Genomic DNA, 27,931 nt, shown 5'->3' with positions numbered 1-27,931 from the left:
ACCACCAACCGAGTCAGACCTACGGCTGTTTGAGGTTTGATCAGCAGGTGGATGGGATTGCTTTGCCTGAGATGATACTATATTACTGAAAATAAGAAGAAGAATAGGTCTCCCCTAAAGTTTCTGGAGATGTCACAAAATGGAAGGAGTCTGTTTCTTTAATTTTTATACATTTTCAGTAGAGATTCATTAACTTTCTGTCTTTCCTGTTTGGTGTACAGTGGAGATTTTTTTTGACCTACTTGTCTGGAAATGCTGCAGATCACGGCTAGGGTGAACCAAACAGTAATGTTGTGGGACCAAAACAATGAGCTGGATGAGCTGAGGGGAAGTGCAGAGTTGCATAACAATTCTCTGCTGGGTTATCAGTATGAGCGACCTCATTAGAGCAGCTTTAAAGTTTTCACCCTTTACAGCAACCTTAACAATCAGTGTCTACACTGTATTGTAAGCGCTTGGATACAGTAGGTGCTGCAGTTATTTCCATGCCTCTTATCTAAAGACTATAATAACATGAATCATGCCTATTTCCATAACACAGCCTGAACAAAAAGGCTCGATGCTGAACATCAGATAGGGACCGTGACATTCTGCACTGAATAGGCACCTTGATCTGCTGAGGCAGACCTACAATATCCATGTACTGTATCCGCCCTCCCCTCACTGAGAAACAGAAAGGAGAAGCTGTTTTCTCCGAGGCATAGACGCCCCCAATGATTACAGATGACAAGATTGTATTCATGTCATTGCGAGCCAATAATTGCTGTAATGCTGATTTCTGTTTAACTACTCGGCTGGCTCCCATGGGAGAGCAGTAATTAAAAGAAAAGCTGCTAAGATGAATGGTGTCAAAGTCTCACAGCTCGGTACAGTCACGTCAGCACAATGCGAGATCGAAAGTACCTGAGTCTCACCAAGACTTAGCAGGGATCAATATCTTGTCTTAGAGATATTGGTCCCCGCTGTTGAGTGAATGAGGGGCCCCACTACAGACTCCATCCAGCATCTAACTAAAAAAAATAAAAATGCACGTCTTACCTGAATGAATGGAAGCAAATATTGCTGCGACAAAACTGAGAGATATATTCATCTTGCAGGAACTTCAGGCAGAATAAACTGCTGAACACAAAGCCATACTCTCCTGTGATGGATTCACCTGCAGTACACCCCTCCACCCCCCCTTCCCCCCCAGTCTCCAGACATACAGTCATTATAGCGGTGACCAGAAAATTCACAGCTGGCAAACTGCACCCCTGAATATCTGAAAAAATATTTGCAAGAATAGCCAAGAATGGGAGAGACGGAGAGAGCGGAGGAGTCCGAATGAAGGTCAAGGACTCCCATGCTTCTCTTGACTTTCCAATTTTCTGCCCTCTCCACTTCACGAGATGGCACATCCATTTCATTTGAGAGCTCTTCATAGCTAAATGAGAAAACCTGATTGTTACAAATGTTTGAAGCATCGCCATAATATAAATTAAACTGATATTATTTTGTTTAGACTCTGGATGGGTATCACACTTAGCGGCACTAATTTTGGGTGCAATCTTAACATTTTGGGACTGAAAAGGTGTTTTTTTTTTACGTCTACTCTAGTTGAGACAACACATTAAATGGTAAAAGTTGCAAACAGAGCTGCAGAAGCTTACTGCAGTGCCCCGTGCCTCCGCGCGTTGCTGTGTAAATTAAGTTGCAAAAATAGATGTCTGGTATTCAGTAGTAATAGCTCACTTTCTCAGTCTGCTGCCATGTTATCTAAACTTAGTTATCTAATTTTAGGGGCGGATTTTCACCTGTCTCCACTGAAATTCACAGACCGATGATGCTTAATGCATAGAAACCACTTTTTTCTCTCCATTTAGTTGAAATTATCGTTTTTACAGATCTGTATGTAAAAATCTATCAGCCAGGTAACTCAACTGCATCTGTGCCTCATTGTTTGAAATTAAGGAAGCTCTTCAGTTGTCTCTTTCTGATGTTTTTGAGTGGCAAAACAGAGCCTGCTCCCCCCGCACCACCACCACCACCACCACCACCACCAAGCATTTCAAGGTCACCTTCTCTGAGAGATGCCTCCCTGGCTCCTCCATCCCTCTCTCTCTCTAATCTTTCTTTCTCTGCCTTTCTCTTCTCTCTCCGTGGGTCTCACAGAGCGGCCATCCAACACATCAAAACCAGATGGCTAAAGATGCACCACGGCTCGCCTCACCCCCCCACCCCCGCCCTGCTCTTCACTGCGCATGACCTACTTAGGGGTGGGACAGCCTGCTCGCCCTGTGTGCTCGCATGTGTGTTTGTGCATGTGCAGTCTTTTTTTTATACCCTGCCTGCTGAGGCACAAACACCCTCTGATTAAATCTGTCATCTTTTCTCCCATCTGATGACACCCTGGTTCATGAGAACGGGGAGGTGGGAGCAGAGGGCAGAGAAGTCTGAAGGGTGCCAGCCACTTCTGAGAAACATGTGAGCGGATGGCGTGCGCGCGAGTGTGTGCGTGTAATCAGAAGCAAAGGGCCGTCTGTTAGAGTGATGCGGTGACGAGAGATGAAGACAGCCGTTTCCTTTTACCAAAAGGAACAGTCGATGAATGAATGACAGAAAGATGGATGGATTAGGGAAGAAGGAGGGAGAACTGTGGTATTTTCAGAGTTTTTTGTGATCTGTGGCTTCCAGCTGATATCTTATCAGCCTGGCAGAGGAGAAATCACAGGAGTTTAGTACACAGAGAGAAGACGTGATTGAAACCTACTCCTCAGGCTTAATGGATTTGGGAGAGGGAAGTTTTGGATAATCAAAATTTGGAATTCCTATGGTGACAAGTAAATTCCAGGTCTGGTTAAAAGATATAGTTCTTTTGAAATCATATGCTACCAATGCTCTGTGTGTTCACGCTCTATCACATTTGTGTACGTGTGGTCCAGCTTCGGTTTGGACACCCTAACCAGCAGGAGTTAGAGATCTCCAGACAGCTTTTAAATCTGTATCTCATCTCTGAAGACCAGTCATCTGTCAACAAACCACATGCACACATTTCTGCCTTTCTTAAAATACAGCACTCGGTGACCTTCTTCACCAGCTGTCCTCATTTTGAGAAGCTATCGGGGGACTCGGAGAAGGCCTCCAAAGAGCCAAATTAATTCTTTGCTTTGAGCCATGACATAACGCCTGCTGCGGCATTGCAAAAGTCCTCAACTGGCAAAGAGCTGCACTACACATACATCACACAGCTATGTTAACAGTGTCTCATCTTACTGTCACAACAACCAGGTCTTAAGGAATGATGTGCTTCGGTGTGCAGGCTTTGAAAGTAGGTTTTAACCAGTTGCTGCTCTAAACCGTTTCAGTGAAGCTGAAAGTGTTCTGTGACACGGAGCAAAACCTGCAAATCTCACACTTACACTCCGTATCGAGGCATGTACCCCGACCCTGTGATTTAGCCTACTAACATAACCACACAGACTCTAATTAGACTAAACCCAAGTTCCTAAACCCATATCTGAGAGATAAGAAAAGGTCACGACCCTATTATCTTTGCATGCTGGTGCATACTGCAACTAAGACGAGTGTGTGCGTGTGTGTGTGTGTGTGTGCGCGCGCGCGCGTGCTAGAAGGAGGGCAGAGAGAAATTTACTTTCTTTCCACTGTATTGGTCATAAGAATGAAAATGAACTGCAGCAGTCCAAATGCAACAGCAAGAACAACACCAGTAATAAAAGAGAGAAACTATTCAGGATAAACTATGTGCTCCTTTTCCATCTATCTCACCTTCTAACCCTCTCTCGGTGCACGTATGTGTGTGAATGCCCTTTCCTGGCTCCTTCCAGATAATTTATCTGCTGCTTTCCTTTCCTTTTTTTGAGAGAGATTCTTTTCTTCAGGTCCAAGAATTTAAAAACACTCCTGCATAGCTCCACTATGTACTGTAATGAGTGTTTTCCCTAAAAGGACTGGCTCAAAGGGGAATGTCAGTTGTGAAATGTGCTCAGTGGACATTTTCACCTTTAACATGGATGCTAACTAAAAGATTGCATGAATAAATGCGTGCATGTTTTAACACATCCATGTTATTGTGATATGAAATCTGATTGTAATTTGTAGAATGACACAGTAAAGTAATATCCACAGAAATATATGATATTTGTTAGCAATCATTTTACAATATATTGCATATTTGAAAGGACTATGTGCCTTTAACCTGCATTCCTTCTAATGGCCAGCAGGGGGCAACTCCTCAAGCTGCAAAAACAAGTCTACTTAATTTATTACCTCAGTAAACATGTTTCTGATAAATGTTTGGTCAATTATTTATTATGGTCCTAAATAAAGTAAAATACACAATAAAGCTGGGTATGCTTCAGGGGAGGGATGTTGTCGGCCATATGCAACTCAGGAGAAAATTATTGTTTTTTACCCAGTAATTTCCATGGAGATAATGAAAAAACAGTAACTTTTCTCTCATTTAATTGTTTAAAACTGGATTTCACAAATTAAACAATAACATAGTGGCTACTTCCATCTTTTATGTACAGTCTCTGGGATTTAAACATAACAGCAGTCTAATATTCGCCATCACTTTAAGCTCCGTTGTGGTTTCTCCCAACGCCTTGGGGAAACATCTTGCTTTTTAAAGATAACAGCTGCATGCAGCAACCACAAAAAAAGTTGTAGGGAATGGGAGTCAACCAACATGGTTAAAAAAAGGAAAAATCTAGGGACTAAAAACAAAACACAGAGCTAAAATTTGCAAGAATTCCTTATGGGTTAATCACACTGCTACACAACACTGACTATTGTGGCATTAAACCCAGCTGCTGCTGAAGAATATCATGAATGTTCTCATTCATTTTAGTGAAGAGTATATTTCACCCTGTGTATGCTGACACTGGCTTTGAGGTGTATAGAACTATAATGTAAAATGTGGTGTTAAGACAACAGACTGAGTACTTGATTAACAGCTGTGCTTTTATATTGATTATTTTAGTCTATAAATTATACACAATGAAACTTTTCTTAGGTGTTTGCCAAAATGTCTTAAATTTTTAAACACTCAAAACTTTGCTTATAATATGCCTAAAACACGCAAGCTACTAAAATGGACTTTCATCTAGAACTTTATTTACTGCCTTGTCCTCACAGTGTTTTTGTTGTTGTTCTTTCCTTCCTCTCTAATGCTGCAGAATGGCTAAAGTTTAAATAAATCAAAGATGTTGATTCGAGAGTCCTCCAAACCGTACTGTTGAGAGCAAAAGTTTCAACGTTCCTTAGACAGAGCACAAGTCAGGAGAGCTTCATTAGCACATGTGGGCATACATAATGAACACTCGAGCACTGATCTAAAATAGCAGCTGGCATAATAGGGCAGAAGATTAACCAAGCGTGCAACATGTATGCGCACGCACACATATACAATGGATTTTACTTCACTGCCTGTGGGTTGCACTCAGTGTTCCCTGTATGTTTCTAAGTGTGTGTGTGTGTGTGTGTCTGTGTGGGAAAAAGTGCATTATTGATGCAACCCCGCCAGAGAGAGATGATGCAGATCAAAGTCTGTGATGAGGGAACATGGTGGCCACCCACCACCCAATGACAAAGAGAGGGACATAGAATGAGACAGAGGGAGAGAGAAGAAGGCCATATACCAGCTTCCTTCCTATTCAACTCCAGCCCTCCCATGATCTCCTCCAACCTGTTTGCTCCCTCCCCTTTCCTCACCCGTCCTCCTCCTCTTGCTGCTTTCTTCTACCTCCAGCAAGCATCCCTGAAATTGCGTCACGAAGACTTGGTTCCAAATTAACAGATTGCAGAGAGTCATGAAGGATAGAAGAGGATATGAGAGGCAGAGAGAGAGTGGGGGGGGGGTCCGAGTTTCCATGGCGACCGCACAGGACTCCTGCTTCTTGAACGAATGCATGTGTGTCTGTGTGTGCCTATGTGTGTGTGTGCATTCAAGGCTTTCACAGAGGGAGACACCATAAGATATTTTTTTCCTCCTTTTTTCGTTTAGGCAACAAAGAAGCATTTCTCCTACGTAAAGATGTAATTCGTACGATATGCAAGCGTACACCAACGCACCATGTTGTGAAACATATTGCCTTCTGACTGTTTCATACTCGTTTCACAGCCAAATAAGGTGTGAAGGGATGACTGGTACATAGTAATTACAACATGCCCTGGTAAGCTTTTAGTCTGCTCCTATCATAAAACAAAGGCTAGAATCCTCACATTACATCCACATAAACAAAAAATCTGGGTATGAAGTCACACCCAGAATCAATCTGAATCTTCAGCTCTAACGCAGGTTTCAGACTCAAAGTAGTAAGTTTTAGAAGATCAGGTGTGATCGAGTGGAACGAACATAAACAAGACGAGGTGCAAAGTCTTTCTGCAGACAATGTGACCTTGACCATGTGGCCTTAAGTAAGAAAAAAGCAGCAGGGCAGGATATAGAGCCTTCAAGTGTGCGGAAATGCCTTTTGCCAGCGTGCTGTGCACTGTTGACTCCTGGGGTTATTTTGATTGGATCATTAACAGGACAGTAACACCTAAGTGCACAGGCTGGGAGTGATGACACAAGCCGTCATGTCTCTCTTTTTGTCTCTTGCTTCTCGTTCAGTTTAGTACATGACCTTCATACTACCAGCAGGTAAGAGCAGCAGAAAAAGCAGCAGCACAAGTTGCAAGCTGCTGCTAATGCTAAAGTCAAAGCATAGAGCAACAAATCTCCCAAAAATCAAATCCTAAGCAAGATTTAACAGGACTGCATAAATATTGTAGCTAATTTTTATCTCGGTATAGCACATGTATGTGAGATCACACATGTGCTGCACATGTGTGAGCATTCATAAATACATACCACAATGGAAACACACTACAAATGTAGTTCTGCATTAGCCCAGACTTGAATATATCCCCACTGGAGCCCTTAACATCCTATCCTTAAGTCTTTCCTTTGTGTTTATGTGTCTGAGTAGCACACTTTGGAGATGTGGTATCATGTTGCATAGACTGCAGTACCTTTATTATTCAGGTACTGAAGAATGCAATCCCACACATTTATACACACACATACTTAGCGTGTTTGTTGCCATGAAAGGCCAATGACCTGCTCAGTGGGAGCAGGTTTGGGTTCAGTGACTTTCTCAAGGGCGCTCAGTTACATATTCTTATGGACTGGAAAGAGATCTAATACCATTGGAATGAAACCATGATTCCTGTTAATCAACAAAAACACTTAGTGTACAGACATTGTTAGTAATATTCCATTACTAGGAGCATCAAAACACTTTATTGGATTTAACGTTAATACCGGTTAACCACACGATCCCTGAACAGAAGTGTCCCTTTATCACTGGGCGTTATACCAGTGTTATGGAGAGCATCCTGAATTTTTCAACAAACACAGCCCGGGGTTATCTTGAGCGAGCTGTCTCTAGAGTTTTGGCCCCTGACATCGGCATATCCCGCATACAGATCACCATCACTCCATGAGAACAGCTATTGCACAGTTTGGATGATTATTATGTACATAATAGATTTCTTCAGGCAAGATTAACTTTGCAATGGTGCAGACTCTGATTTGGAGAATAGTTTGCAACACTGTGTTCGGGGGTGGATACGGCTACAGCTTTGTGGGGAAACAATGAGAGAAGAGTAACAGAAAACACAAAAGTGACAACAAAGAAAACAACCTTCTGAAAACTGTCCCTCTATCTCCGTGCTACTTCAGTGTTGATGAGACCCCGATGACACAGGATGACAAAACTCAAATCAGTGCTGACTGTTGATACTGAACTCAGATTGACAAGAAGCTCCAGAAATGAAAATAAAGACCTCATGAAAAGGAGGGAAGTTCAGCCTGAGTTAGTTACGAGGCGACAATCGTTTCTCAACCTTGCCGTTCTCTCTTTATGTCTCCCTACTGCAGCTTTATGGAAAGACACAGAAGACCTGCGAGTCTTTGGGCTGGATGTTTGTACAGTGCCGCACCTCCCACACTCAACTCCGAGTGGTTTCAAAGGAACAAGGAGCTGTCACTTTGAGTGTGGGTGGCTATGGAGCTGTCTCCAACTAAAGACTTCTGATTTATGTCTAACTTAGAAAAAACAAAACAAAACAAAACTACACTGGCTCATGAGCAGACACGGTAAATTCCTGCTGTCATTTCACTTCATTGGAAAAGATGTATAAGCGTAATAGGAGCAACACACCCATGTGACACTTCTCTGTGCAATACTACAGCTGCTGTAATACAACTTAGATGCATTAGATAATCAAAAAAATCTAAATCATAGCAAGAGCTCAATAAGAAGATCACTCTAATAAATGCCCATGTTTGTGTTTAGTACTAGCCAAACAACAAATACCATGTAATTGTAATTACATTTGTGTACAGACGATGTTGCCTAAGGAGACAAACAGGACAACAGCGAGGTGGGGGGACTCATTTTGAGCAGATAAATGGAGTGTGATCTCACTACACGCAGCCCAATCTGCTTCTCCTCACATTGTTCTCTTGCCTGCAATCAATGACACGTTTGCTTGAATTTACTAATGCAGCATTCTTCATCACAGCAATGCACTGCAGGTCTCATTCAATGCACAATTACTTTTGGCTGGGCAGCAGCCCAGGTGTATGCACAAGCTTGCATATTAATACTGCCACACTTATGGTGTGTTAGTGCTCAACACTGGGAGGCAACAAAGTTCTTACCATGCTCCGCAGCTGCACAATAATCCTACAATCACAATGACAATTATATGGTTGGAAACTCTGCAACCCAAACAGATAGAGCATTGCAAGAAAATGCTGGAGTATCCACTTCACTACTGACAAGAGTGGCATGATGGCATCACAGCCTACCTGCAGGAAGCACACTAATAACGGTCGAGGAATTGTGCACCCACGGCAAGGCAATTAAATATTTTCCAACAACTTTCTCATTGTGATTCACAGTACCATCCATCAACCAGCAGTAGTGATATTTAAACTCTGGGTGGCTTACTAGCATAAAGATTCAAGGGATCATATAATACATTTTGAAAACAGAGACAAATACAATCTTCAAAAACCACGACGTTCATCATATATAATAGCACACCAGTTCAGTGCAGCACTAAAGCCTGGTGCAGGTCGCCATCTAGTGGTTGAACATACTAGGCCAAAAGGAGACAGACTACATACATATTTTTTGTGCAACTGAGCCTTCATCTATATCAAATATGTATGTATTATTACATTCACTCTTTATAGCACCCCTAGGCCTTCATGTTTTTGAAAAGCACCATTCTACTAATTACTGCACAGGTAAAGACTGCAAGGTGTGCTGTGAACCTTGCAACCAACGCATAGGGTGACCAGATCCCAACAACCTTAATGTGGGACAAAGGGGGCACATCAACAATGCTGAGATGTAGTTACATCATTTCAGCTGCTCTTCCGTCTGGTAATAGTTTTTAGGTTTTAGTTTGCATATATACATATACAGTCAGGTCCATAAATATTGGGACATCGACACAATTCTAACATTTTTGGCTCTATACACCACCACAATGGATTCCAAATGAAACGAACAAGATGTGCTTTAACTGCAGACTGTCAGCTTTTATTTGAGGGTATTTACATCCAAATCAGGTGAACAGTATAGGAATTATGACAGTTTGTATATGTGCCTCCCACTTCTTAAGGGACCAAAAGTAATGGGACAATTGGCTTCTCAGCTGTTCCATGGCCAGGTGTGTGTTATTCCCTCATTACCGCAATTACAATAAACAAATAAAAGGTCCAGAGTTCATTTCAAGTGTGCTGTTTGCTTTTTGAACCTGTTGCTGTCAACTGCCAGGATGAGATCCAAAGAGCTGTCACTACCAGTGAAGCAAGCCATCATTAGGCTGAAAAAACAAAACAAACCCATCAGAGAGATAGCAAAAACATCAGGCGTGGCCAAAACAACTGTTTAGAACATTCCCAAAAAGAAGGAACGCACTGGTGAGCTCAGCAACACCAAAAAACTAGGAAGACCACGGAACACAACTGTGGTGGATGACCAAAGAATCCTTTCCCTGGTGAAGAAAACACCCTTCACAACAGTTGGCCAGATCAAGAACACTCTCCAGGAGGTAGGTGCATGTGTGTCAGAGTCAACAATCAAGTGAAGACTCCACCAGTGTGAATACAGAGGGTTCACCACAAGATGTAAACCTTTGGTGAGCCCCAAAAACAGGCAGGCCAGATTAGAGTTTGCCAAACGACATCTGAAAAAGCCGTCGCAGTTCTGGAACAACATCCTATGGACAGATGAGACCAACATCAACTTGTACCAGAGTGATGGGAAGAGAAGAGTATGGAGAAGGAAAGGAACTGCTCATGATCCTAAGCATACCACCTCATCAGTGAAGCATTGGGGTGGAAGTGTCATGGCGTGGGCATGTATGGCTGCCAGTGGAACTGGTTCTCTTGTATTTATTGATGATGTGACTGCTGACAAAAGCAGCACAATGAATTCTGAAGTGTTTCGGGCAATATTATCTGCTCATATTCAGACAAATGCTTCAAAACTCATTGGACGGCGCTTCACAGTGCAGGTGGACAACGACCCAAAGCATACTGCAAAAGCAACCAAAGAGTTTTTGAAGGGAAAGAAGTGGACTGTTTTGCAATGGCCAAGTCAATAACCTGACCTGAATCCGATTGAGCATGTATTTCACTTGCTGAAGACAAAACTGAAGGGAAAATGCCCCAAGAACAAGCAGGAACTGAAGACTGCTGCAGTAGAGGCCTGGCAGAGCATCACCAGGGATGAAACCCGGCGTCTGGTGATGTCTATGTGTTCCAGACTTCAGGCTGTGATTGACTGTAAAGGATTTGCAACCAAGTATTAAAAAATGAATGTTTGATTTATGGTTCTTATTCTGTCCCATTACTTTTGGTCCCTCAAGAAGTGGGAGGCACATTTGCAAACTGTTGTAATTCCTACACCGTTCACCTGATTTGGATGTAAATACCCTCAAATAAAAGCTGACACTCTGCAGTTAAAGCATGTCTTGTTCGTTTCATTTGGAATCCATTGTGGTGGTGTATAGAGCCAAAAATGTTAGAATTGTGTCGATGTCCCAATATTTATGGACCTGACTGTATGTATATAGAAACCATATATACATAGATTGACAAGCCTTCTTTTGAGCAATATCTGACTTTTATTTTTTGCATTTTAGATTTAATTTACTTGGCATACTGGTAAAGATAATACCTTTGGCCTCTCATCCAAGATTTGCTGGCGGATGTCCTTGTGTTTCTCCAGTAGCCTCTCCTGTCTTTTACTCTGGGCGTCTTCCAACTAGAAACACACACACACACACACACACACACACACACACACACACACACACACACACACACACACACACACACACACACACAGTATACGGTAATTATATCATAAAGTGAATTTGTCATAAAGTAGATGCAAATTTCAAGCAAATCTTCTCAAATTTGCAAAAAGAGCACAATTTTTCAGTGCTCTAAGTGCTCTGTAACGCCACAGCCCTATCGCTGCTCGCTTACCCGTTTGATATACTGCACCACCTCATTGACAAACGATCTGTTGATCTCTAGCTTCTCTCTGTGGGGAGGATTTATCATCAGTCAAACCAAGCAAGTAGTCAGAGTTGAACTAAATATTTAACATACTGTGACACCTAGTGGTCAAACAATTAAAACACCCAAGCCCACATAGAAACAGCTTATTAATCCTAATATTTCCAAATACACACTTACTCTTCTGTCATATTCTTGTCTTTGGATTTGGCCTCATTGATTTTCTCTTGCCTTTTCTTGTCCATCTTCTTTTTAAGATCCTTCTTTTCTCTGTTGATGTCAGGACAATTAAAAAAACAATGTTGTGATTTCTGTTTGTTTCAGTGAATACGAGTGCATGCTGTGTCCATCCTTACTTCTCACAGATGTCTCTGAGCTTTTTCAGCTGAGCGCTCTGGCATTCCTCTGCTATACTGGTCAGCTTCTCAACCAACTGGGACGAGAACAAACAGAGAACAAAACTCAGAGAAGTGTGACAGAAAACATCTTCTTTTTAATTAATCGTTTATTTCATAAATAATATATCACTGAAGCTACAGTTGCTGTAGTTCTGATCATAATTAAACAACATTTAGATGCTATAAACAACAATCTCCATTAAGCTTTTTTTTTTTTTTTTTTTTAATTCCACGCTTGGACAAACTTTTCTGACACCTGCGCTCTGCTCACTGCGCAGAGGTATTGGAGCAGAATACATTCATTTTTTCATGCCACACAAGAGAGCCTGAGCACAGGCAGCAAAACAAAGACTGGAATATTCTACAGGGGGATGACCCAGCAGCATTCATGCTGTGGTTAGTCTGCACTTGCTTTCTGAGCTTTAGGACAGCTGGAGATTGTCAGGACATTATCCAAAACAAATCAGTGCAAGCTCCTATTTGTGTGTGGGATCTGTTTATCCCAGTTTTACATACAGAACATGCTTGTTTATATTATCAATGCTTATGTGAGAACACAACAGCTGGCAATTATTTATCTGGGGACAGTGCATAGGAGCGCATGTCCATACGGGCATACAAGCTTAGTGTGGAGACAAGTTTCAGAATTGGTGTGGTGCCTATAAATAGGCAGCTAACAGGCAGAGCAGTTGCAGTCCAAATCTCTCTTTTGGCATTATAAAAACTACAAAATATGCAGCTTCAGTTTTGTGACTGAAAAGCATGGAGAGGTTTGTTTTTGTGGCTGATCCTTTTGCATTTGTATTTGTTGGACTTCCCCTTTAAGAGTGTTGTTTTAATTTATTTGTATTGCCAGGATGAGACGTTATCAGAACGGATGTCCCAAAGCTGTGAGTGGCGTGCCAAAAAAAGCAAGACTTTACTTTTAAATCAGAATTCTTCTTCACTATTATGAATTAATATCTTGTTTTTGCAGAAAAACACGGAGCTACACTGTTTAGCTGGTAGATTACTCAGGCTGTTATGCATTGATTTTGATAGATCACATTATTAAAGCTCACATGCAAAACTTTCCACTCCCACCTGTGCATTCTGGATACTGCAGCATCAACCTAATTTATATCACTTAGTACTTTAGGTCCTCAATCTTCCATTCATCTATGTGCAGTGGGTATCTACTGATAATTATAAGAAAGGTTGCAAAATTGTTTTGACTGGAATACGTGTGGAATTACCTGAACTAAAGCTTTGCATGTGCATTCAAATAGCATTTCAAAAGCAGTCCCAGAAAATAATAAAAGGGGGAATGGAGATCAGGGACATCTTATAGAGAATAAAGTGGTGTGTGGTGTCCCTGTAAGAGCATGTGCCAAAAGAGTTTTAAAAGCCTGTACATCTGCACATCTGCAGTTAGTGTTATTTATTCAATTCACAGTTCAAATATGTGACCGTGTATGACCTTCTCTGCCCTCTCTTCACGCATATTCTACTATATCTGGTCAATTCAAAGGATCCCTTGAACGTTAATCAATGGCTCCTTGCACTGAATTATTTCCTTTTCCTTCTGAGCTGAATTAGCAACTCAAAGGGAAAGAAACCAAAGCTATGAGCCAGGAAAACTTCCTAAACAGTCATTTCCCTTGTAATTTTTCCATTCACATGTTCCTCTGGCAGTGCCAGTGATTTCATCTCAAAGTGTTACACACTGTGTCACCAGAGTATTAAATGATTATGGCTATCAGACTGTGTGATTTACAGCCAAAAATGACTGCAACACGCAGCGACATCCGCTCTGGGATCAAATGAAAATTACACAGAACATAATTTTTGTTTTCATCTAAGTTTTGTTCAGATCAAGTTGGCCTGAATAATGATGAGAAGTCATAAAGGGGATTACTGGCTTTATTTACAGACTTTGTTTATTCATCGAGTCCACATGTGTAGATTGAGAAGCCGTGCCATTCGAACAGACTGGAGAAGCAAGAAAGTTAGTAGTGATGTCCACATGTGCACCTTACATCACAGTATTGTTGCATGCTGCATATGCTTGATTCTTTCAAGTTTTCTGTGTGAAAAGTGAAGTTAAAGCAGACAGTATCAGACAGGTCTAGACGAGGGTCTTCTTCACATCTGCACATAATTAATTGTCGGATTTGAGGAGAAGTACCTGCTTGATGTGTTCTCGTTTCTGGTATTTTTCGCTGTAGTATTGCTCCTGGCGAAGTGTGAGGAGCTGCTGTTGCTGCTGTTCCTTCAGTTCGGCCAGTCTCTGGCTGCACTCCTGGTCCAGGTCACACAGCTCTTGGTCCAGTGTGGACAGAGATTGTTCAGACCGACTGGACACACGCGTGCAAACACACAAACAAAACATGCACAAATTAAGATAGATACTTCAATCGCAGCAGAGTATCTTATGCAGTAACTGTTAGAATCATTAGAGCATTACTAATCTATAATGCTCACTTCTGACTCCTAAATTTATTTACATGACCTACTAGATTACTTTTGCATGATGTGGAAAATAATAAAAAATGATTATTTCTCCTGTACTAGGCCTTCGTGCAGCAACTCAGTTCATCACCTGTCCGAAATGAGCTATTTTAGTTCTTTTCCTCCTATTCCTGCCAACCAACTTCGGTGTGGCTATGTTTTGCAAACAGAGGGTTTAACAGCAGGTAGGTGGGGCTTCTGCACTCACAAAGACTCGTCTCACATTTGCCAAAAGATGCAGAATTTGGGGAAAATATTCTGTGAGCAAATTATTCAGCACTGATGTAAAACAAAGAAAATATAAAAGAAAATCAGGAGAGGAATAATGGGTTCACTTTAAATTTCTGACCACATGTCCGATGCACATTAGAATATTCTTTTCATGCAGAGAACTTTCTCAGGAAGTGGTGGTAAAAACTTTGATGTTAGGTGTTTGAAGTTATTTATAACACAAAGAAAGACCGGGCAGGTGGAGTCTGTGATATAGACACTTGTTCTGGACATGGACATGCCTGAAGCTTGGAGGAAGTCTTATGCAACATTAAAATTCTATGAACAGCTCAGCAAGTAATACTTGTGTTTGCTTTTAACTAGTACTGTATGCACTCCACTGTGGTGTGGCATATTGAATTTGCATGTATTTTTTTACATAGTTTAACAGAATCATTATCACCTCATAAAATATGTAAAAAGCTTCTGTGGTATTTACAGTAAGATGTGTGCACAACAGCATGTGTGGTTATTTTGTAAGTTTCAGTCTATTTCTGCGGTTTAGGACTTACACGAAAATTTTCAATACAATTCACAAAACTGCACTATTAAAATTAAAAAGTGGAATATAGTCAGAAATCTGCACTTTTGACACAAGTTGAATCGGAGGCTCAGCAGGGCTGTGCCACTGCTGGGTCCTCTTAAATCGGTTATGTGGTCTGGCATGTCCACTGACTCCACACTTCTCTATAGTGTAGTGGTTAACACATTTGCCTGACAAGCAAAAGATCCTCAGTTTGATCCCAGGAGAGAAACAAATCCCTTTAGAGATGTGTCAGGAAGAAAATGAAAATCTTCCAAATCAAACATGCGGAGCAGCCTGCTCTGGGAGCTTTTATGTTGGAAAAAAAGAGCTTGTTACTAATTGTATTTTTGGTTGAAACACAACACTGAGTCTACATGGGAGTAGCTAGCTGAGATAGAAAAAAAGTGCAAGTAACTTAATTCTTCTTAACAGCATGGATGTGTTTTTAGTGGATTTCTTTTAAAGACACACAGAGCAGGAGGGGACGACTTCAAAAAAGAAGAAGGCAAATAAAGTAAAACTGTTTGAACACTAGAAAAGGAAGGCCACCTACCTTTTCTTACCATCTCTTTTATGGCTCTTTTGCAGGGCAGAGCGCCGACGCTGATGCTGGCTCTGGAGCTCCGACACACGAGCCTGGTGCTCCTTGATCAGCTCGCTGGTCTTGCGGTGGTGTTTCCGAACCAGCTCCTTCATCTCCTTGTACTGCTTTCTCTGCTCCCGAACAAAGCCCTTCTGTTGCTTCAGCTCCTCCACTGTCTGAGCCTCCAGTTCTAAATACAAGAGAAAGGTCAAGGGAAAAGATTTCTAATGAAAAAATTATAAACTACTGTACAACAAACTTTTATATGTTTACTATACTGTTTCCTATCGCCAAGGAAGGCCATAATATTAAAATGCTGTTACTCTGCAAAAGCAACCGTGAATAATTAATCCTTGAACAAAGAAATATGACCTGAATATGGGTAACACAGGGATTTATTATCTTGCAAATCAAGTCAAAAGGTCTAATAAATGCTCAATTTTGATAAGAAGTGATTTCAAATAAAGATAGGAACAGAGATCAGTAAAATCACTATAGATCTAGCAATCAGAAGCTCACCCGTAAGAACACTCTGGATGATGTCTTCAGTCTTCACTGATGGTTTTAATGAGCCTGTTCAGAATTCACAGGATCAGTGAAAGTGGAAGTAAAGTCAGTAAACTGGATATAAACAGCGATTTCTATATTTATCTAATGCATTGTTATATATGGCATGGATATCTTTTTGACTGTGGATGTGTAGCGATGATGATGATAATGAAGGCAGGTACGCTGTTTTAGTACCTGCAGGCTGAGGCTGGTGGCTGACCAGTGACTGAGGTTTGGGGGGAGTAGGTGTGTGGCTCAGTCCGTTCTCAGCGGGCGTTATCCTCTGATCCTTTGATTCTGAGGGGGCATCACTTAATGTCTCCACCTGTCCATCATATGAAACATTCAGGATTAAGCAAATGCAAAGTAAAACTACTGCAGAACAACTTAAATCCCAAATATCATTTAAATCAGGCATGTTTCCATTTTGCAGAATTATACTTCCAAACTTCTTCATATGAAGTACAATATTAAAAAAAAAAAAAAAAAAGATAAACCAGTGTGCCAGACGCTTGAGTCTAACAGTAGGAGTAATTCCTTCCTTTGCACCTGTTTTCAGAACTCACTTGTTGGACCTGTTGGACCTGTTGTGTCGTGCAGCTTAGTTTGTAGACATAGCTTTGGTAACCCACTCTCAGCATGGTTTCCTGTGCTGAGGCGCAGCAGACCTTAATTTCCCGTTGGCCCGCCTGAATGTCGGCCTATACGCTCTTATCTCTGAAAGGTTAATGCAATTTTAAATAATCTAGTTTTTTTGTCATGCTAACCGAATGTTTCCCTTTTTTCTCCCCTCTGCTCTCTACACTTATCTCCCCACACTGTGCTCCGCCGCTCCACGCTCTGCCTCTTTCGGTCACTGTTTCCATGGTCACAGCATGATACAGCTCTCTGTTGGCCATTCTCGTGGGTAATCATATCAGCTGGCAGAACAGATCAAAGAAGCCCTTCAGGAACAACCCTGCTCTCCGGTCCCCTTTTCCTAATAACCCCAGATAACTCCGTCCTGCCTTGTCTGTCATCCTAAATTTATCCTCACTCCAGTCTTAGAAATCATCTCTCCTCAGTAATTAAGTCTGTGTCTGTTACCTGTTACACTGGCACCTACATTACTCGTGCTCTTCTCCATTGAGTAAATTCAAACAGTTCCCTACTTGCAAATGAACAACTTCAGTAAAACCCTCTTTCCTCCCTTTGCTGCACTGTTGATGACCCTGTTAGCGTGAGTTGTCTGTGATCTAATATTTCCTTGTTTGTCACTTTGAAACAAAGCAAAAAAAAAAATCACATTTTCTGAAGCAGCAGAATTATGAGCTTCTTGCCATTTAAGTTGTTTTCAAACTGGAGCCTGTACTAAAATTTAAGTTCACTGCCGACTCTAGTTTAACTGTGTGATTGTCTATACTGTGTGTATATACTGTGCATCGTAGCAGTTCAGTTGGTCACTACGTGCTTTAATGTGTGAAGTAGATTGTACTGTTATTGCCTGGGGCAGGGTTAAAGTGAGAAATACCATCTTTGTAAACAAAGTTTAGTTGCATTTTTGCAAAAAAAAAGAAACCTGCAATGTTTTAAATATACCAGACCAAGCAGTAGTCTTGGTCTTTGGTGATTCACTGGGATATTGACACAGTCAAGGAAGGAAAGTACACTAAAATTAAAATTTTGGTTAAGTGTTCCTGGTTCGGAGCGAAAGATAAAACATTACAGCATACAAAGTACAATCTTAATAGACTGATAATAAGATAAAATAATAACATTAACACAGCTAAGGTGAGTGTAGATAGGCTTTATAGTAGGAGACTTACAATTAAGACACTAGTTAGAGGTCAGGTACACTGCAAAGCGATCACAGCTCCCTAGTACTACAGGCCCTTGGTCCCTCAGTCTACTCAGCATAGCCTCATGACACAGTCTCACACATCAGGACTTTCAATTCTTTTGGAATTGTGGGTTTGTGGGTGACTTGATAACTTAAAATAGACCGTGATGGTGTACAGAGGCAAAATGACAAAAACTGTGTCTCTGTCCAACTACCTAAGGACCTGACTGTAAACTCCACTGACTTCTGAGCATCTTTTTAAACAATTTCTGTATTTATGTAAGCCTAAAGCATCACCCCACCACTATTTATCTATCACAGGTTTTACCTGTATTTCAATTTTGAAATTATTTTCATCAGCACTGTAGGAAGTATTCCAGTGCTTTACTGTTGCTCTTTTACTAAAACATCATAAACTCATTCAAAACAACAGTTAAACACAGAGACCTGCATTTAAGATATCATTTAGGTAAAACGTTATTTTAAGGCTGGCCTTTTTCTTAAAAACATCAGGCATAAAATAAAGCGTTCCCTGAGAATCAGTGGTAATATATGCAGGGGTGATTTGTGATATCTAGCAGATCGATGCCATATTAGACTTGATGCTGCTGCAATGACGCTACAGCTGTGGTTGGAAATACAGTGTTTCATGGGTGACCAAGAAACAAAAACTGTTCCAAACAAAGTCTGCTGATAGTATCTGTGTGGACTTGTGGTGCTGTGCTAAATAAGCCATTATTTTACTTCACTAGTGCTATTAGATGGTTGTAGGTTTCAAAGCACTTGCGATGGTATTAAAAAGCCTTTTACGCTATTTTCTTTCTAAATTGTTTCTGCTCTCCTTATCTTCTCACCTTCCCCATGATATATTTTGACTTCTTAACCAGATTCTTCCTCATAACGAGGAGAGTGCCCATCTGGATGAGGGACCGCTCATCTCATCAGCCACTGATTATTGGCCTCAAAGCTTTTTACGCATGAACACAAAGAGTACAGAGGAGGCACACATCTTGGATGACCTGTGATGCAGAGAGAACTACAAACACACACACACACACACACACACACACACACACACACACACACACACACACACACACACACACACACACACACACACACCTCTTTGTCACCCTCCTCCTCCCCTCCCTCTTCCAAGGTGAGAGCAGCCAGCTGATTGGCTCTTTGCTCCATCAGGTTGACATAGCGGATTGGATTGGACAAGGCTTCAATGACGTCTGAGGACAGGGAAGAAAAGAGTGATGATGAAAAAACAGCATTTCTTTTTCTTTTTTTCTTCTTTTCTTGCGATCACCTGACTTACCTGCAAATGTGTCTGGGACATAGTCCTTTACTTCAACATACACAAACAGAGCAGGTAACGTCAGGGACTGGTTCTTCTCATTCCTCAGACTGATGTAGTGATAGCCTACAAGGTTTGAGTCAGGTTTAAATTCTGTCATTCCAGAAACAACAATTTTACATTAAAGCAAAGAATAGCTGGACTGATACTGGATTTTTAAGACTGATACAGATTGGTGATTTAAAAATGAGACAATATTTTCTTATTTCTTTCACAGACATAAAATATGCACAGATTTCTCTAAAACTGTTACATGTAGTTATTTATGAGTCCTTACTGAAACAATATGACAATGCAGTTAAAATAAATCTTGTTCTATTGTCACAACAATATCAGATACTGATATATCAGTAAACAGCTGATATCGGCATACCAATAAATCAGGGCAGAAATATCGGTCAGGCTCTAGAGCAAAGCAAAGCTTATGCAAATGTTTCATGATTTATCAAACTGTATTATAAATATATAAAGTCTAATATAAGTTACTTTTATTTTGATATTGACCAACTGCCAACCTTTGTGTGAAATTATGCTGAATAAGTGCAAAGTTTTGTCACCTGGACGGATGGCTGACACAGGAATGATGCGGTGTCCGATAAACTTCCCTCCTTCCTCAAACACTGCTATCCTCAGTGATGCTAGTGTGGGCAGGACAACCTAAGAATAATATTATGAATGGGAATAAAACACACAAATTGTTTTTACTGTTATATTATTGACTGGAAGCAGATGGTCAAGATTAATGCAGCCAACCTTTTTTTTAACAGTGGCTTTGCTGCTTAAATCCATAGGTATAAACTGAATATGAATGCGTTAGTGCTTTAATTATCTAAATTTATCAAAATGGAAATTAAATGACACCCCAGGTTTTTTTCAAGCTTTATGACATATAGCCATTACAGCTACCTATCAATATCTGCATATTGATAGCCACAGTAGTCAAATCCCTTGAGTGAATTAGCAGATAAGTTAAAAGGAATGAAAAAGGATTGATGGACTGTACACCAAGAACACTGCATATACAGTCTATGATTGGAATTAATGTTACCACTGCGTGTGTACAAGGCCATAGTTTCACCTTCTTAAAAACAATGGCTTCCTCTTCCCAGACAGGGTTGATGGCATTGCCCTGAGAGGTCTTGGTCTTGAATGCTTTTCTCTTTGTGTCCACTGGTAAACCAAACATGTCGATCTCCACGTATGTGCCCACTTTCTTATCTGACAGGAACTGGCCTGAGATGATCTGGAAGGAAAAATGTAATTATACAGAGAGAAAGCTACACACACACGTACACACACAAAACACAAACATAAACACACCTTCACAGACAGTGTGTTGGCTACTATCCCATCCACTGTGCTCTCAGTAAATGGGTCAAAGTGCTTATCCGGCCGTCTCATAAACTCTGGTTTCAGTCTGTAGCCACATTTCCCATTGTATTCATACATGCCCAGGTTGAGCTGCATTGATAAATCTGTGGGGTGAGGATAGGAACATATTTAAACCTGGATAATGACATAAAAGTGAGAGTGTTTTAGTTTATTCTACAGTGTGAAGGAATGTGTTTTGGGCTTCCCTCTCACCAATAGTCTGGAAATTGAGAGCCACCAGCTGACAGCCTGCGTTCCAGAACAGCTGAGGGTTGTAGTTGGATGAATCCACTCGAGTGCCTTTAGGGTAGATCCTGCTCAGCTGCAGCTTGTTGTATCTGAACAGAGCTTGTTAAGGGAAAGACTGCATGACCTGCATCTGAAAATACTTTCTAAGTGATGCTACTAAACATCTGCTTGGATTACTACTCCAAAATCACTCACAAACAATATAATCCACAGAAGCAAGTTAAGGAAAAAGCTAAAAGGAACACACGCAGCCTTTGTCTACTATGAAGGAGTAAAATGAGGCTGAAATAACAGGCTATTCCCCCACTTGAGGCAACAACTCTCTCCTCACCCAGCTGAGAACCATGGCATCAGACACTGAAGCGCAAATTCTTATCTTAGCAAGGACAGAAAGAGAGATGCTTCGGTATAACCATAAGGATACTCCACAAACTCTACAGGAGATTTGGTCAGCTGCTCTAAAGCTTTGGTCTCGACAAAGGATGACATCTGGTAGCTTCGATTGATCTCTGTGGGTTGAGAGTGGTATAAAATTGTCAGCTTATCTAATAGTGATCTGTTTGTTGCTGCACATTCAATATTCATTGTTGTTACTGACTTTTGGAAGCCTCAAAGCTGTTAAATTTGACAGGTTGGATGTAGATGACCAAGTTGGACATTTCCTCTGTAGCGAATGCCTCACTGCCTGCTGTGCCCTACACATGGAAGCACACATATTAAAAAACATACAAATACAAAGCAGCAGAAAGGTTACCCAAAAAGTCTGTTAGAATCCTTCTGCAAAGGTTTTATTGATTTTGGAGACACACAATTTGGAGACATGATCATAAACTAGAGGACAACCTCAGCACATATAGGCTAAACAGTCTGTTTCCATTATGACCAGGATTTGAACTGATGGCTGTCACCTGCAGGATACCCACCTCATCCATTGATCCCTTTTTACAGTCATCATCATCATCGTCTTCATCCTCGCTTTCGGCCTCCACCTCACCTAAAACGCATGGCACAGACAGGATAGCAGAGAAATGCATGAAACAAAGCTGAAATGAGTGTAAATTGAGTTTTTATTTCTGCCAAATCAATGCAAACGTTGCACAAACACGAACAGAGCCGTCTGTCTTTAAATGGTCTTCATTTACAGCCCACGACTGCCTCCATTACATTTAAAACAGCGACACAAGTAAGGCTCATGCTGGCAGGTCCTAATTTATTGGCGCTCGTAGACAGAGGAAATGAATTTCAATATTGTTTTGGTTGAGCCGACCCAGCCTCTGCACCCACATAATGAGAGATCTGCTTAAGATTTCCCACTGAATCGGAGGTCGCACTGACAGAGGAAATTGATTTTAACAGTGTAATTGTCTGACCTATAGCTTCTGTGCCGGCCTAATGAGGGCTCTACTAAAGATTTAAGTCTCCATCTGAGGTCATGGACTCACCAATAGACTTTCTGCCCTGTGGTCTCAGTGTAAGCTCAGTACCATCAGAGGGCTGTGTGGAATCTGCCACTTCCTCTTTGGTGGAACCTGCGATTTAAAAACAAAGCACTCACTGAAGATCATCCTCATATTTTTCAGTTCAAGGTTTACTGTTTAGTTTACTCAGTAAATCATCTCAAAAACAAAGGTTATTTTAAAATGTGTATACCAGTTAAAAAGGACTCCTGACTGTTAATTTGTACTGCTTCCTTTCCCACACCAGGGGGCAGTGTGTTTTAGCCTAAGAAGAACTTAAAGCTCAACAACCAGGGCAGACTAAAGGTGACATATTGCTTGGTCCACTGGAATATGTAGATGGATGTTAAATAAATTGACAAAACAATATATGTTTGGCCACTGCCTGCCACCAGAGCTCCAGTTTCCTTCATATTGATTCTCCCAGACTCTGGACCCTGGTGTTTTTAAGATGATGGTGGTGAGAACAGTCTAACATGTCAGTCCATGTTAGACTTAAATTATTCAAATAATTTCCATACTTATCAGGACAGAAGTGATTGACTACAGGACCATGGATAGCCAGCAAAATGTGTCCTAGACTCTCACTGTGGGGGTCATGGGTTCGTGTTTCTCCATTAATTTCTCACTCCTTTGTAACAACCAAATGATACACATAACATAACTACGGCCAATCACACAGCAGCAACTTGATACATTTAAGCATATAGATATGGCCAAGATGACATGCTGAAGTTCAAAATGAGCATCAAAAAATGATTTAAATGACTCTGAACTTGGGTCAGACAGGCTAGTCTGAGTATTTCAAAAAATGCTAATCTACTGGGATTTTCCTACAAAACCATCTCTAGGGTTTATGGAGAATCCATATTCATCAAAACATTCACTGACCCAGGTTGTCTTGAACATGTCTACATGCATCAAAGCATTGAGTTGCTGCTAAAAAGAGTAAATATCCAGTCAGCGGCAGTTCTCCGGGAGGAAATGCCATGTTGATGCTAGACGTCAGAGGAGAATGGACAGACTGCTTCATGGTGATTGGAAGGTGTCAGTAACACCGTCATAACCAAGGTACGCAGATGAGCATCTCTGAACGAGAAACACATCGAACCTTAAAGCTGATAGACAGCAACACACACACCGCACACATCTTATCAGCCAAGAACAGGAAGCTGAGGCTGCAATTCACACGGCCTCGCCAAAAGTGTACAGTAGAAGATTTGAGTTTCGATTTTTTTCTTGTGGCTGTCAGCTGGTAGAGTCAGAATTTGGCATAAACAACATGAAAGCATGGATCCAGACTGCCTTGTATCAACGGTTCAGGCTGGGGGTGTAATGCTGTGGGGGATATTTTTTGGCATACTTTGAGATCCCTTAGCACCAAAGCTGACCTGTTGTTGTTGCGAGTGCATATGTAGTACACAACTGAAAAGGCAAATGTATGAACAAATAGGACTGATATTAGGCAGTTACAGCAAAAACACACTCACACACAACTGGCCAATGTTTAAGATGCCCCGGTTTAAATGTATAATGCCTGCAGGGAGTGCATGCAACAGCCAATAATACCTTCAGCTGATGGAGAGGGCCATGAAAGTGATGAATGTTAAACAATAGCACTGTTTTGCTCCAGTGATTCAGTTTCTGGACGGCACAGAGCTCTTGGTCCACAGTACAGAGGGACCCAGATGGTTAGGCTAGCTTTTACACATCTGAAATATCATAACTCAGTGAGCCCATTGTGATTTGATGGCTTTGTTAGTGGAATTTGTGTGTGTGTGTGTGTGTGTGTGTGTGTGTGTGTGTGTGTGTGTGTGTGTGTGTGTGTGTGTGTGTGTGTGTATTATATTAAAGGTGCAGTACCTGCGCTTGGGGAGGAGGGCTCACACACACTGGAAGAATCACTGCAGGTGTTAGAAACCTGCTCAGAGAGTTTTTTCTTTGCACTTCCACTTGTCTTGTGGTGTTTCTTTTTGTTTTTCACCAAGATCTTTCCCATCAGCTCCATCGGGCTGGGCAACGGCACACCAGACTCCAACTAGAGGGAATGTGGAAGGAGAAAGATGCAGTTATAGATACAAAAAAAGCAGGTATAGATGAATGAAAGGCGCTTTCCTACATTAATAATTTCAGATATATTGGATGATGAGAGAACATGAGTTATTTTTCCTGATTAAAACTGTAAATATAAATTTGAGCAAGAGCAAATGCTCCAAAATGCTAATTTATGGGTAAAGATCGCTACAGTGCAATCACAGTTAAGCTGTTTTTTTCTCTTTTTTTTGACAAACTACTAATTACCAGATGAAAACACTAAAGTTGTTTACTGGAGTGTGCCACTTAAAATGTAAATTTGTGGCTATTACTCTTTTCACATCCTCTAAGGAAGATTTCGCTGGTTATATGCAGCTGGTTAGTAAAAAATGACTGTTTCTGCTATGAGTGTTATAAACTTGGCAGATGTTATAGCTGAAAAATTCTATGCTTGCAACACCTTAATCAGCTTCCTGCAAGGAAACTAAACATTAAACACAAACGCACACTCTCTCAGATGAGCTGGACAGAAAGTCGCTACATCTCCAATTTATTTATGGGATATGCTGATTTTCACAGTGTTTAGGGATATTAATATTTCACTAATGAGCAATTCACCAGTGGTGTAGAATAAACACACACGTACATGCTCAAACTGCTGTGTTTACAACATATCAACTATAAACATAACCTCACTTAAACATTTCAAACTTTTACTTGAGCAACTTGAGAATCAAGAGCAACAAAACAGTGATTCATACACCAACTAATGCCAAGATTTTCCTTCTTGTGACCTATTTTCAGCACATGTCTATCTACGCTCTGCTAATTTTGCTGCGGGGGAAATCTTACGACAAAGATTAGCCATCCTGTTTGCATTCACCTCACTGACAGTTACCAGGGAGGAAAAGCAAAATTGGATGGGGCAAGTAATCCTGATTGCACTGAAATGCACCGCACAAAGCCTAATGAAATAAACTCAATCAAGGTTTTCCCCCCAAATGCCGAAAACAATTATGCTCAGCTGTGATAAGAAAGTGAAAAGTTCCATTTGGCCACCCTTAACCACTTTCAAGCCTCAGTATCATACCAGTGGTAAAGTGAGAAAGCATTTCCTTGTTTTGTTGCTTCATACGGCGTATCTGCTCCACGATATTTCAGAGCAACGGTTGTGACGTTTAGCTAGATTCAGCTGTTTCAAATTTTCAGTCCAGTCCTTGTCCCTAAACCATTTTCAGTATTTTGCTTGTTACATTTATTTGTTATAAGACATATGACAATAAGACAATTTCACATTACATAAACAGAAATTGTTCAGTGAAGGGAATAGTCTTAGCATTTTGTTCCAAGTGCATGCTGGGTTTCATAAGAGTATCTAACATAAGAAAGGGAAGCAAGTTTTTTTGAATTGGGTCAAATTGTTCTTCAAAATTTAAGCAAATGTTTTAAAATTTGCACGATCTGCACAGTTTTTTCCTCAAAATGTGTAAATTTACTATTAATACTCAAAGTGCTTTTTGCCAATAATACTTTCAGGGAAGTACAACTTTGTTAATAAGTATCTTTACACTGAGGGACTGTGAGTCTTAAATCTTTTAAAAAATTTTGCTTTCTTTTTAACAGGGGATGAACTTTTAAACGTTCGGGTCTGTATGTTCAAACAATGTGAGCAGAAGGCGGAGAGGAATGCTGCATGACCCGCAAGCGCATGTTAGAGGAAGTAATTAAGTCTTTGTTATGTAAAAGTGTTTTAACTTCAGTTATTGGGATATGGTTATTTATTTTACTCGCCTTTGCAGCTCCAACAGTTTATAACTTTTGCATCCACATTATTCTCAATCTGGCCTGCTTATGTGTGCGTGTATATCTCGCCTTGCCAGTTACAGTCTGTCTGCAGCTTAAAACTAAGCCCCAACAAGATTAAACAAACCGCAAGACAAATTGTTTAATTCCTTCAAATATTTCATATATTTTATGCAGTTACAATGAAAATGTTTTTTGCCAACACGGTCATTGTCAGCATAGTGAGAAAAGCAAGAAAACAAGGAGAACAAACGATGAATCAAGCTTTCAAACGGTTTCGTTTTTACTTTGAAAAGAAAAGAAAATCACCAGTCGTCATTGTGGGACGCGATTGACAGTTTTGTAAAGTGGAGATGGAGTAGGAGCCCAAGTTTCTAAGAAAACTTTAATCCTCTTAATTCTCAGTCTAGGTTGAGCTGGATTTCATCTAGCTGTATTACCCTATCTGCCCCGTTCCCTGTGGGCTTATCAGGCTGATATCCCTTTCGATACGCTGTATACACAGCTGACTCCATGCCAGATGGGAGTGACTGTCATTGCTCTCACCTTTCCTAGTTTTTACATGCTCAGTGGTAGAAAGCTCATTCCTCAATGGCACTTTCTCTTTCCATCTTTCTACATTCTCCCTTGGTGTCTGTCTCCTCATATCTCTCCCCTTCTCCTTCCCTCTGCCACTCCATTCAAAAGGCTTCTCCCTGATAATACTTCAATGTCAAATCCAGTCAGAAGGCTGTAATTCTCAGCGGGCTGTGACTCTGGCAGGCAGCAGTGCTGGAGGAGCTCCCTGCGTGTGTGAGATAATTCTGCATCTTACTGCTGCTGGGAACTTTAGCTGCTCCACAGTGTTGTGCCAAAGGGAATAACGTCATCCCAGGAGAATGACGCGAGAGGAGTAAGCGGTACATTAAAGTACATATATGTGCAGAACTGTTTGCGAGGCATGTTTTCATGTGCGCACTGTGAGAAGTGCCTAAAAGTCCATGCAAGAGTTTGTGTGCAAGTGTCTACATTTGCCTCACGTAAGAGCCTGCGTCATTACACACAAAGACGCCTTAGGGGGGGAAAAAAGAAGTTTGGCCACAAAGGGACAATGGAAGCTTTTAACTGGTAGTCATGGCAACAGAGGAAAGGCCTGTCTGAGATAAAGGACTGCCAAGAAAAGCCACGTTTAGATTACAGCGGAAAATGCTTCCTTTTAATCTTAAACGGCTTTTGTTTGCAGTCTCTGCTGTGATAACACAGACGTGATAGGGAGGAATAAGCACGATTGCGGGATGATTCGTTAAAAGTTAGCTTCCACGGCTATGTGCGTGTTTAAGAGAAAGTGAAAGTGACTGAGGCTTCAATGAAAAACAACAGCAGCAGGATATTTTGCCAGGTGCCAAAGGTCACATGTGTGAGAAAGAGACAAAGAAAACAAAAAGAA

The 27,931-nt window shown here is 41.0% G+C and overlaps 1 protein-coding gene across 2 annotated transcripts in view; it reads right to left on the bottom strand.

Annotated features, from left to right (window-relative positions):
- Positions 1 to 27,931, bottom strand: part of LOC134643020 (1-phosphatidylinositol 4,5-bisphosphate phosphodiesterase beta-1-like) — a 122,023-nt gene that overhangs the window by 2,472 nt on the left and 91,620 nt on the right. Inside the window, exons 14-32 of one of the 2 annotated variants that reach the window (XM_063495191.1) lie at positions 24,532 to 24,706; positions 22,654 to 22,740; positions 22,135 to 22,205; positions 21,810 to 21,906; positions 21,636 to 21,720; positions 21,176 to 21,300; positions 20,912 to 21,066; positions 20,670 to 20,834; positions 20,149 to 20,248; positions 19,553 to 19,657; positions 19,351 to 19,466; positions 16,605 to 16,734; positions 16,380 to 16,433; positions 15,831 to 16,050; positions 14,159 to 14,327; positions 11,950 to 12,026; positions 11,774 to 11,863; positions 11,561 to 11,618; positions 11,247 to 11,333 (exon numbers count right to left, since the gene is read on the bottom strand). In XM_063495191.1, coding sequence (XP_063351261.1) covers positions 11,247 to 11,333; positions 11,561 to 11,618; positions 11,774 to 11,863; positions 11,950 to 12,026; positions 14,159 to 14,327; positions 15,831 to 16,050; positions 16,380 to 16,433; positions 16,605 to 16,734; positions 19,351 to 19,466; positions 19,553 to 19,657; positions 20,149 to 20,248; positions 20,670 to 20,834; positions 20,912 to 21,066; positions 21,176 to 21,300; positions 21,636 to 21,720; positions 21,810 to 21,906; positions 22,135 to 22,205; positions 22,654 to 22,740; positions 24,532 to 24,706 — 2,166 coding nt within the window. Of the gene's footprint in view, positions 1 to 11,246; positions 11,334 to 11,560; positions 11,619 to 11,773; positions 11,864 to 11,949; positions 12,027 to 14,158; positions 14,328 to 15,830; positions 16,051 to 16,379; positions 16,434 to 16,604; positions 16,735 to 19,350; positions 19,467 to 19,552; positions 19,658 to 20,148; positions 20,249 to 20,669; positions 20,835 to 20,911; positions 21,067 to 21,175; positions 21,301 to 21,635; positions 21,721 to 21,809; positions 21,907 to 22,134; positions 22,206 to 22,653; positions 22,741 to 24,531; positions 24,707 to 27,931 lie in introns of those variants that run through there. The other variant, XR_010096344.1, reaches the window with a different exon arrangement.

The sequence above is a fragment of the Pelmatolapia mariae genome, linkage group LG15 (genome assembly GCF_036321145.2).
Source record: "Pelmatolapia mariae isolate MD_Pm_ZW linkage group LG15, Pm_UMD_F_2, whole genome shotgun sequence".
Taxonomy (NCBI): Eukaryota; Metazoa; Chordata; class Actinopteri; order Cichliformes; family Cichlidae; genus Pelmatolapia; species Pelmatolapia mariae.
The sequence above is the reverse complement of the archived record's forward strand: the minus strand, read 5'-3'. Positions and strand labels throughout refer to the sequence as shown.